The 11,273-nt window shown below is 43.1% G+C and overlaps 1 protein-coding gene across 1 annotated transcript; it reads right to left on the minus strand.

The window, feature by feature from the left end:
- Positions 1 to 203: 203 nt before the first annotated feature.
- On the minus strand, positions 204 to 11,273 carry tnfsf12 (TNF superfamily member 12). Its single transcript, XM_055060186.1, has 6 exons — positions 10,692 to 11,273; positions 7,543 to 7,621; positions 5,737 to 5,793; positions 5,561 to 5,584; positions 5,329 to 5,456; positions 204 to 3,226 (listed from the first exon to the last, which is right to left on the minus strand). The coding sequence occupies exons 1-6, from the start codon at positions 10,863 to 10,865 to the stop codon at positions 2,966 to 2,968; spliced, it is 723 nt and encodes a 240-aa protein (XP_054916161.1). The 5' UTR covers positions 10,866 to 11,273; the 3' UTR covers positions 204 to 2,965.

Consider the following 11,273-nt stretch of genomic DNA (forward strand, 5'->3'; position numbering starts at 1 on the left):
CGTTGTGGCCTTAATTACTAAAAGTTTTGAAGTGTCTTAAATCATCATGGACAAAAATTGTCTTCTCGTCTTTCGAAGTTGAGTTCTTTCAGGTGAAAAATCTGACCCTGATTTTCTTTTTTTCTTTTTCTTAATTTTCAGGTGAAGAAAAGAACAGTAAGGAATGTTTCTTCGACATTCTCAAGGAATGAGCTCAGACAGGGTATGCATCCATCATTTATTTTTACAAATCTGATCACAAGACATTCAGGGGTGTTAAATGAAAAAGAAAAAAAAAACCTTAACAAATTATTCTAGGCAGGGATGTGTGTTAAACTGTGTGTGGTGATGGGGGAGGGACGAGGCATGTTTTTCCTCAATTACGTGGTTCAGATTCAGATGTAGGAAGTGAAAATTTAGATCACCATTGCTGTGTGTGCGTGTGTTATGATGAATGCTGACAGGGAAATGTGATGTCCACATGGACGTAGAGAGGGTGTGGGCGGAGGCGGGGGTTACACAGATGACAAAAAAAAAAAAAAGGAAAGGAAAGAGGAAGTACAAGGGATTTATTGTCTAAATTTAAAAAAAAAATTCCATTTGAAAACATCAACGTTTGAGTCCAATTAGGAACACAACAATCGCTGCCGTAAAGTGCTGAGGAGAAACCAATGCGGTCCGGCCACAAAACTCCTTATAAACAAGAGTGGGAGTGCTGAATCCCAATGCTAGAAATACACCCTGAAATATAACAGGGAATATTACACAAAGCCGCAGCTTAGGAGACACAGGAGGAAGTTCCATTTACTAAAATATATATTTTCAAAAGTAACAGAAAAGCGATCTGGTTAAGGCAGGAAGATATTTGAATGATTTTTGCTCAATGGTAAAAATATGAAACCTCGCATTCAAGGTTCAGTTTTGTCATTTTTGCCAGAACTATCCTTTTTTTTTTCAAAACCACAAAAGTAGAATTTTAGTTATTTTTGTTTAGTTAGACATAAACACTAACTTTATTACAGCTGATCATAACTTAAGTTACACAAAGAAGACAACATTCAGTCATTTTTTTTTTTTTTTTCACTTTCCAAGTCAGTGGAGGTTCTAGGATGATTGGGAGCCTGGTTGATTCCCTCCTTCTGATGATCCACACGCACCCAAAGACAAACTCGCTCTCCTTATCGAGCCCATTTATGAAACAGAACGACTTTTGATGACGTGTCGTATCTGAAATATAGAATAAGTGAATCTCAATTTGCTGTTCATTGTAGAAGAAAACAGAAAAGGTCTGAGAAGTCTGAAGGCCTTGTTGCGCTGCAGGGTTCATATCTGGGTTCTGCGTCCAGCCTTCTGCTCCATGGAAACACAACCATCAGTATGCAACTATTTCCCTTGTGCTATGCCGCACTGGGCAAAAAATACCAAAAACCACCACTGACCCCATGACATAAAGCTTGAAATAGCTTCTGATTGTGCCAACACCGTGCTATTGCTAACATTTGGAGCTATTCTGCAATGAGTTAGCAAGCTAGAAAATGAAAATCTGTGCTTTTAGTTCTCTATAAACTTTACAAACCTCATGGACTGATGTCAGGCTGCTGCATATCAGCCCATACAAACAAAGAGAAGTTTATGGGAGGAATCTGTGACATAAATGATCAATACGATAGTCAGTGAAGTCTTACATTTAAATACAGATATTAAGATAATTAAGTGTTACTCTTAAGCTAATAAAGAAAAAATGCAATAGTGTCCAACTACTGTAGTGAAAGCGTCTTGATCTACGCTTGTGTGAGCCCTTCATTGTGTTTAACAAAAAATATAATTATGCAAATCTGAAATGGCAACGAAATAGTTTTCGTTTGCGAGAAATCCTGACATTTCAATGGCTACACTCGAGAATCTGTACGGAACCGCCAACAGAGTTCTTACAGCTACTTGTGCTGAAATTCAATGCCAGAACACATTTTGACTCTTGCATAGTTGCATCACTTGAATCAGCCTTTTTTAGCGCTGCTTTGGCTTATAAAAAGTTACAAAAAGTGTATGAGTAATAGCCATTGCATCATCAAACAGAGGAGGAACACCCTGAACACACAAAAAAAGCAGATAAAGCAGAATATACAGCGGTGTGCTTTGCTTGCAATGATTTGAACCTTGACTTTTAAACTATACAATCATTTCTCCATAGAAAAAAAAGAAAACAAGAAGTAGAAGAAATTCACATCCGCGTTATTCCAAAAATGTTCCCCCTTTTCTCTGCCAACTCAGGACTTCATGCACGTTCTGCAAAATAAATGACTTATATACAAAACATTTGAATTTGAAAAAAAAAAAAAAAGATCAACTTCACACAGACGCCTCGGATCGACGAGATCATAAAATCAGCACAAAGTTTTTGATTCATCAGGGTTCATTCACACAAAGGCAGCATTATTTAAACAGTCAATGCCAACTGGAGAAAGCGTTTATAGAGTCAGACTCTCGCAGATGTGCTCTCATCTGTGGAAGGTGCACATCTTTAATGTGAGCTTAGTGAGAGTTCAGGCGCACTTTATCGCGTTATACGGGGGCTAAGATGGACCTCCAAAGGAATTTTCTTATTCTGTGAAGCTCTTTAATCCACAGACCGGCCTCCGTCACATCTGTTCTCTCGGCAGAAGTTCATCAAGGTTTTTTTTTGTTGTTTTTTTTTTTGTGTTCACTGTAGGTCTTGGTTTTAATCCAAAACTGAATTCCAAAACAGGCTGCAGTCCAGAGGAAGAAAAACAAAAAAGAAAAATCCTCTACAGCTTCCACAAATGTCCGCTTTGTCTCATGTGAGCACATGTGGGAAGTAGCTGAAGCCTTTTGTTTGGCCTTGTAGGAGAAAAAAAAATTATATTATCCATTTTTTTCAATGCAAAGAATTACATTCTGCAGGAGTCCTGCTGGATTTGCGTTACACGTGAATAGTTTGCGACTCAGATCAGACGAGCGGCGATCCTCAGTTGACTTTGAAGATGCTAAAGACGTGATTGGCCACCGGGTGGAGGCTGAAGGACGGGCCCGTCTTGGCCTGGAGTTCTGTGCCCCTCTCCAGCCGCAGGAGGCCGGACACCTGGCAGGGCTTCACGAAGTGGAAGGGGTGCGGCCCCGCGGAGGGCGTGGTCCCGTAGCCCTCCATGCACTGCAGCTTCTGGGGCCGGGGCCCGTTGGTCACCACGTCCAGCTTCACGTATTGAGACTGCTGTTCGTTGAACAACACCTGAGGAGGGCGGAAAGACGACGGGTGCATTAGCAACAGAGTTCTGCGGAAATACGAAGAGATAGTTCTGCGAATAATCAGGAATATTAATCACAACACGCAAATTTCAAGCTTTTGAATATATTTTTTTTATTGAGATTTTTGTAAATGTTTAAGTCATAACTTTAAACAAAATGAAGTACATTATCCTGAACTCTTGACCGATGAGGGGTTGTTCAAACTAACCTTTTTGAGAATTCCTTTAGTGTTGATGATGAACCACCACTGAATGTTCATAACTTGTCAAAACACCCGACAGCTTCATTAAGCGTGATTAGAAACGTTTTGTTCCAGAGTGAACGTCGGTATTAAAATTAAAGACGGAAGATCAAGAATAGCTTAATGTTGGCAAGATCTGAACCATTTCCCTGCCAGGACAGACCCTTATCTCTGACTGTTTCTGCTTTGCTGCACCCTTCACTGTAAACACTGAAGGTCAGTGTCTTTACCAACGACACAGAAATCTGATGCTGATTGTAGCTGTGCATTCTGTCAGGAGCCTGCTCTTGGCAGGGATTCAATCCATACGTCTTCTCTCTCGCATCAAAAGAAACCAAAGAAAGGAAACAGACATATAGAAGTTTGAACGACTCTTTCACTACTAGGCAGTTAAGTATAACCACAATAAGAGCATGTTACTTTTTATCTCTGTTTTTCTGGTTTTAATCTTTCCGAAAGGCAATCAAAATCCTTCTAACCCGGCTATTAGCATGCTGACAGCAGCTCTTAATTTCTGTTCCATGCGGTTGAAGCTTTAAAAATATTTAATGAGAAAATCAGCATTTTTTCTCATTAAAATTCAGAATCTCCTCTGAATACACTTTCATGTTTGTTTTTTTGGGTGCCTCTTGTCGTCTACAAAAACGTGCTATTAGCAAAGTTAGCATGATGATTCTCAATACAAAAAAAAAAAAAAAGTACATTTATATCTGTGGTCAGTAATCATTTACCTGTAGATTTAGCGTCTGTTTTTGGATTGAAGTGTCTTTTCTTACTGAGTTTTGGCAGATTTGATACAACTTGTAATGATTTAGGGTTAAGGTTAGGGTTAGGTGGTTATGTTGACCTTATTGAACTTCGGAGCTGATTTTAATTACAATGAAGCCACAATTCCATAACTCTTCTCTTTTTTTTTTAATTATAGCACATTCAGCTAACTTAACCACTGCGTACATAGATCGGGTGCAGCCTATAAGGACAGTTAAAGCCAATCCAACCGGCCAGTTTTTTAAATCAGTCTGCATTAATCCATAAAACACAACCACCGAGTCCAGATAGTCTTTTGCAAAGGCTATATTTTGATAACATTTGTGACTTGAGGCATAATGCAGCTCTAGTTTGGATATTCTAAAGTTCAATTGTGTTGTGAATTCACAAACTTTAGCTAGTTTATATCCTGATTAGAGGGGCATCATACGACTTTATCCGTGCGCCGTTTCACACGACCGAATGTTGGGTCTTTTCGTGGCTATTTTTTGGGGGTAAAGACAGTAGTTGTCTGCCACTGAACATTTTGTACCAACCCTGCATAACTCCGTACCTGCCTTGGGGACGTCTTGTACCAACTTTAACGATCAACAGATTCAAAGAAATGCTCGGAAACCTACTGATACTCTGCTGCAGATCTGGTCCAAAATAAAGAACAAACGGAAAAAAAAGCTAAACAATTAAATTGCATTTTAACCAGAGTTTGAGCTCTTGCATGCTTTTCCTTTTTACCAACCGTAATTCGCCAAAACACTCTAAATTATGGTTTCTTTGAGTGTACAATAGAAGCAATTAGATACACTTTTAGTGTCCCGTTCACAGCCTTTCCAACGAGTTTACTGTTCAAACTGGACACAAAATCAATGTTAATAACCATAAATTGGTCACAAGTGAGAAGTTGAGCTTCACTCAGACAGAAAGGCTCCAAAATATGTTTCTCTGCTCAATTATTACAAATGCTTACTCTTTTTCAAGTTTGGTAGTCACCTAAGGAATGCTGAGACGTTGAGGCGTCAAGAGGTATTGGTACCGTTTCAAATGAAATATTTAAGGTTCGCGGACTTTGTGAAGCTCACCTGACAGAACAGGAAGTAGACGCCGGCTCTCTCCACCGTGAAGGTGCCTTCCTCCTGGTTGTACCTCACCGCTTTACTCATATTGAGCGTCCTCTCCTCCCAGCCTCTTATCACGCCCCTTTCTCCGACTGAAAGCAACACAAATCTCAGTGCCCTTTCTTTTGCTCGCTCGCAAAGTGTTAAGAAACATTTTATTTAAAAAAAAAAATGAAAACATCTCAAGGACTCGTACCTTGCTGAGAGGAGAGCTTGGTTACTGGTGGAAAGTTCGGAGACAATGATGGAGACAGAAAAAAAGGGAAAGTCAATTAAGATTTTACGAGTGCAACCGTATAGGGGTATTTGATTCGAAACCACTTCAGCAGATGCTACACGAGACCGTAAGAGGGGATCTGCCAAGCCACTTACTCTCAAAATGAGACGCCGCTTTCCTTCCATTCCCTTTTCTCCCTTGCACCGAGCCCCCTTCAGACACAGAGACAGGCAGAATGTGAGTTTCAAATCAGAAAATTACTTCGGCTGACTTTTTTTTTTTCTTTTTGTTTTTTTTTCTTCCTTTCTTCCTTTGATAAAACAATCACTACCATCTGCATCGCGCTAATAATACGGTGGGTTAATTTGGTGCAGCTTATATTCGGCCCGGCCGGTTTTTTAACGCGGTTAGCAGATGGGCTTCCCTTTCACGTCTTTCAATATATTTCCTCAAACTGTTATTGTAAGTCAGAAAAGTGCATGTCTCTTTTTATTTTCCTTCTAGGCCCGCTGTGGGCTAATTTTAGTGCCAGCTGGTCGCAGTCATCTCGAAAGATAGAGACCAGAGAGAAAGGATGGAGGACGGTGGGGTTTGTGTGTCTGGAGGGAGCGTGAAGGGGGGAGGCAATAAAAACAAGATGGACAGTGGAAAAGTGAATAAGAAAGCATTTAAGACAGGCATTCAGAGGCGCAGCTAAGGGGCTCGGAGGCTAAATGAGAAAAATGAAGCACTGGAAAAAGAGAGTCGAAAAGGTCTTTGGCTGCTCTGTGACCCAAAACAGTAGATTAAGAACAGAGTTTAGCAACAGCTAGCGGCCGCCTCTCCAGACAAATATGACAAATAAAGCAACAACGCAGCTGAGGAGCCTTGCTTCTCGCTGCTCAGCGAAGGTTTATTTCAGCCTGAGGGGATTTCAAACACCGATACAACCTGAACGGTGTTTGGAAGACGTAGTTTATGTTTCAGGAGGGAGCAGCCAGCCCACCTGACTGCTGCCATTATTCAGAAATACTACAACCCATTGCTAAAGTAACTCTCAGGTGGGCGACCCTGAAAGATTTTAGGATTTTTTGCGAAAGGGGGGGGAGCCGAGCGTAAAGCCCTCAGGGTGGCCAGGCTTTCCTGACTCGCGCTGTCAGTCACAAGGAAAGAACATTACAGCAGTGTCTTTCCAAAAAAGCTGGACGGCTGCGGTCAAGTTTCCATAAACTGGAAAAAGCTGTTTGGGCATATTCCCCCCCCCCCCCCCCCCCCCTCTCTATTGATATCCATGAAATTCTGCACGGTACCTCTAGCATCTCACGCATAGGGTAAATTTGAGCTGGACACGCTGTTCTTCAAATAATGTTTTGTCACATTTGGATAGAGAATCCCCCCCCAAAAAAAGAAAAAAAAAAAAAAAAAAAAGACCTACAGTTTACTCTCGGACAGAAACAGCAGCAGTCCCATGATGGTGATGCAAGCAGATGCTATAAATACAGCAATGAAAGCTCATCAAATATCATCGCTTTCACAACAAAATCGTAGCTGCGTTGGACGTCTGCTCGAGGAGAAGGTGGGGAGGGGAGGGAGCGAAATCTATTTCACTGAACCAAAAGCGTGCAGCGAGACCTCTCTCTCTCCACCCTCCGCCCCTCTCACCCCTCGCCAGCTGGTTTTCTGGGCTTCGAGACCGCTCCGGTCAGACCTGTAATTTCTGAGAGGGTAATCCAGCTGCCTACTTCTTCCTGTGTCAACTTTTAGCAGCGGTAGCTCATGCGGCCTGCAGGGCCTGACCAAAGTGGCATGTGGGTCCAGGCTGGCCAGCGTTTGTGTTAAATGCTCTTCCTAAAAAAACAAGCGAGTTCGCCTGGTATGTGTGTGTTGTGTCTGTCTGTGGCGATCGGAGCGACTGAAAAGCTGCAGTTGGGGGAGGAGGGCGCCCAAGTTGAGACAAAGCAGCTCTGGCAGGTTTGTGTTACCGTCTCGCTTCACTCGCTCCAGCAGCAGCTCTCGCTTCTCCAGAATGAGCTGAACAATCGCCTTCCTCTGCGTGTTGACCTGTCCAAAAAAGAAGAAACAAAAACAGAGAAAGAGCGCAATTAAAAAAATCTCCAATTAGTCTGTGAAGGCCTTAATCTGGGTTAATATTCAGCATTAATACTCCAGATTTGGAGCCGGGCTCGCCAAAGTGGACTTTAAATGCCTCGAAGTTTTTCGGTCTCAAAATTGTCATGCAGGAAATGGCGGTAGGAGGCGGTGCGCCGCCAATGATCTTCCTGCGTGAAACACGTGCTGAGAAAAGAAGCAGATGTTTCCCTCCTTTCAGAGAGGTTTTCCAGTTACAAACATTACAAAAGTCACGGAGTAGAGTTAATTTAAACTGCCATGAATATTGTTTCCCAAACTTTTTTTTTGTTGTTGTTGTTAGACAGCAGTGGTGGGTTTTGTTTGTAGTCTGATTTTCTATCATACAAACTTGGTATCCTGAAGACTCAATTTAGCATCTTTACATAAACAAAAACAAAAACATATATAATAAAGTATTTATTAACACTTCTGAGTTTTGGTGGAGATATGCAGTCATACAATATGTATAATTGTTTAGTCTTTTAATGCGCTAACAGTAGCTGCAACCAGGCGTCCAACTTGTAACAAGCACACAATCCACTGATTGGCTCCACTGGCGACGGTGGAGCCAATCAGCACCAAGGAAAAATGACTGACTCCCAACAAACCAGCCAGTGGTGTGTTAAATTTTGCATTATTAGTGTTAATGGCCCAGCAGTGTAAACAACCAGATATGTAGTCTTTTTTTTTTAAAACTGGAGTTGTTTTAGTATTCTGTTAGTTCGCTTCGGTTTCACATTAGAAACTTAGGCCCAATAGAAGCACAGACGTCTCTCCCAGCCCCCACAAATTCAGTATCAATCATTTTTAAAATGCATTAAACTTCTTCATATTTAACCCCCTTTTATGATCTCAAGGCCTAGTTCAAGTTCTGTCAAATACGATTATTTGTGTCGACATGAGTTTGGCCAACGTGCCATAAGAAGACAGCGAGAGCGCAGGTCAAAACGCGGACCGCTTCCAGTCTCATAACAGAACCGCACGTTCAAAATCCCGAACTGGCCCTTTAAGAGCACGTCCCTGCCAGAGAAATGCCTCGGCTCTTGCCATCTTTGCTTTGGAGCGCCCACTTCCTCGAGGAACGATTGCGACACCTAACGCGTGTTTTCACTCCTTTAAATTCCTCAAATGTCTGGAAGAAAACGATTTGCAAGCCAGCAGACTTTCTAAATCCTCGACCGAGGCCCCCCGCTGGAGCCTCGGAGGAGAGGCCCCCACAGCAGAGACGTCGAGGAGCTGCTGCACAGAGGGGGGAAGAGGGGGGGTAGAAACGAGTGTTTAAATTTACTGCTACTGTTGAAATGGAGGCAGAGAGTCACACTTCTCTCTCCAGACGCTCGCTCGCTGGCTGGCTCTCATCTGGAGTTGGCAAACAGTCTAACGGACCGAATGGGGCCCCATGGGGAAGGGCTCCAGCATCAACGCTCCACGTGTCCAATCTGCGTGCGTGCGCGTGCGTGTGCAGGTTTAGTAAACATGCAACATAGTGAATTTCACCCCCTCCCCCCTCCCGCCGATATGAAATCCAGCGGTTTTGTAAAAGCTCTGAACTCGAAACCAGAAGAATTTATCATCGGCTCCGGTTCTGGCTCGCCTCTTCGCCAATAAATTGTGTTGCACACAACAAAGAGAGCGAAAAAGAAAAAAAAAAGCAAAGTTAAAATAAAAATATTTACTGCTGTTTCTGCAAGTGTACCTCAAATATCGGCTCACGCTGACCCCACGCTGCGCGACGCGGGCTGCGGATGATTTACACTTGCTGCGCCTGCAGCAGCCAGTCAGTCCGCGGCGGCATCTCTGCTCACTTGCCAAGTCGCTGAGGCTTTCCAGTAAATTGAGATAAAACTAGAGCGCAACTGGCACCAGGGCGATTAAACAAGTCGGTGGGGGGGTGAGAGAAAAAGGGGGGTGAAATAAATAAAAAGAAACAAAAAATTTAAGAAAATGAGCAAAGATTCTGCATTAACTCTGCTTTGCTTTCTGGATGGAAACTGGATCTAATCCGGTCACCACTGCAACTGCATGTTCTGGGATTTGTGCGTAATGCAGGTGCACCTTCATGAGAATATCAGATCAAATATGTTATTATTATTATTATTATTATTATTATTATTATTATTATTATTATTATTATTATTATTATTATATTAGTCACATTGTCCCTTTCTCTTCTTCCAGACTTTCGGATCTAGATTTCAAGATGAAAAGCGAAATTGGCTGGAATCTGAAAAGAGCTTTTTTTTTCCTAGCCAAAGTAAGACACCTTGGACGCTGTCCTTAACCCTGGAACAGCGTCCAAACCCTTCACAGTCACCGGTTTGATTGAGACAATCCTCTCCAGGCTGCAGTCCTATGACAACTTTTTCCTTCCACTCAACTTTCCAATGATATTCTTGGATAGACTACTCCACATTCGGCGAGTCTACCCCCATTGGAATTTGGCTCGCGATCCTCTCTGAAAGGTGCGACTATCCCACGTGTCGCACTTTGTCCTTCCACTAAACTTCCCAGCTGCCAGTTTTGGTCGTTGTTTTTGTTTTGTTTGTCAGCAATGACCTCGGCTCCCTTTCCCTGCTTCGTGAGGGTGTCGATGACTTCCAGCTGGACAAGTCATCAGTCCTCCCCGACCCTCCAACCCACATTTTGTGTGTGAATTGCTTTGCATTTTATGACGTCGCCTTTTGCATTCAAAGAATTTTAACTCGGTCGAGGTGAAGCAAAGGAAGCACATGCATTCATATACCTGACTTCTGTTATTTGTGTGTTGCAGAGTTTAATCCAACTCTGGGAAGCGCTACACGATCAAATCAGACACAAATCAGCATCAGAGCAGGAAGGCACTGGAGTTAAGTGTTTGATTAGCCAAAGTCCCAAGACAAATCTTACACAACCCGTGAAAAATGCCTGTCAAAGTTGCAGCCCATCGCTCTGCAAAAGCGCAAACGCCTGCATGCACCGCGTGCACTGCCTGGTTTACTTTCAAAAAGTGAGACAACCGAACCTGCTCGAGTCGGTCCTGCAGGATCTGGAAGGACTGGGACAGGTCCCGCGTCTGTCGCCAAGTCCACGCCGTGAACAGCGCGCTGCAGGCGGCCAGAGACAGAGCCACCATGGCCAGGGAAGCCCAGACGACCCGCAGCTTGCGCACTCGCCTCCTCTGCAGAACCCGCTGCATGTTTGCTGCTCCCCGCTCGGCAAGATCGCTCACTCGCCGCAGCAGACCGTCTGAAATGCACGCATTAACTCCATTCCGGCAGAGCGTGGAAGTCCACTCGAATGGGTTTCAGTCCAACACGTCCCATTAATTTGTAGAGAGCGCGGCGCTTGCTCTCTCTCTCTCTCTCTCTTTTTTTTTTGTCACTGCGTTGTGGAGGAACAAATATGCAGTTTTCTTATTTTTTTCTTTAAAAAAAAGCAAACAAACAAAAAGAAAAGAAAATCAATCTAAGACTGGAGCCTTTCCCCCTGACGGATCACAGCCACCATCCTCCCTGCGCAGCGCGTCTCCAAAACGCGAGGAAAAACTCTGCACATTTATGCGCACATCAACTGTTGCATCCTTCTGCTCGCGATTCGTTGACTC

The sequence above is a fragment of the Poeciliopsis prolifica genome, unplaced genomic scaffold (genome assembly GCF_027474105.1).
Source record: "Poeciliopsis prolifica strain line A6 unplaced genomic scaffold, Auburn_PproV2 SCAFFOLD058, whole genome shotgun sequence".
NCBI lineage: Eukaryota > Metazoa > Chordata > Actinopteri > Cyprinodontiformes > Poeciliidae > Poeciliopsis > Poeciliopsis prolifica.

What these genes read in the sequence shown, in the direction of transcription:
- tnfsf12 (XM_055060186.1), bottom strand. Translation starts at nt 10,865, where the DNA reads ATGCAGCGGGTTCTGCAGAGGAGGCGAGTGCGCAAGCTGCGGGTCGTC. An exon ending in TGCAGGACCGACTCGAGCAG is followed by an intron (nt 7,622 to 10,691) that starts GTTCGGTTGTCT and finishes TTTTTTGGACAG; the next exon opens with GTCAACACGCAGAGGAAGGC. An exon ending in CAAGCTCTCCTCTCAGCAAG is followed by an intron (nt 5,457 to 5,560) that starts GTACGAGTCCTT and finishes TGTTGCTTTCAG; the next exon opens with TCGGAGAAAGGGGCGTGATA.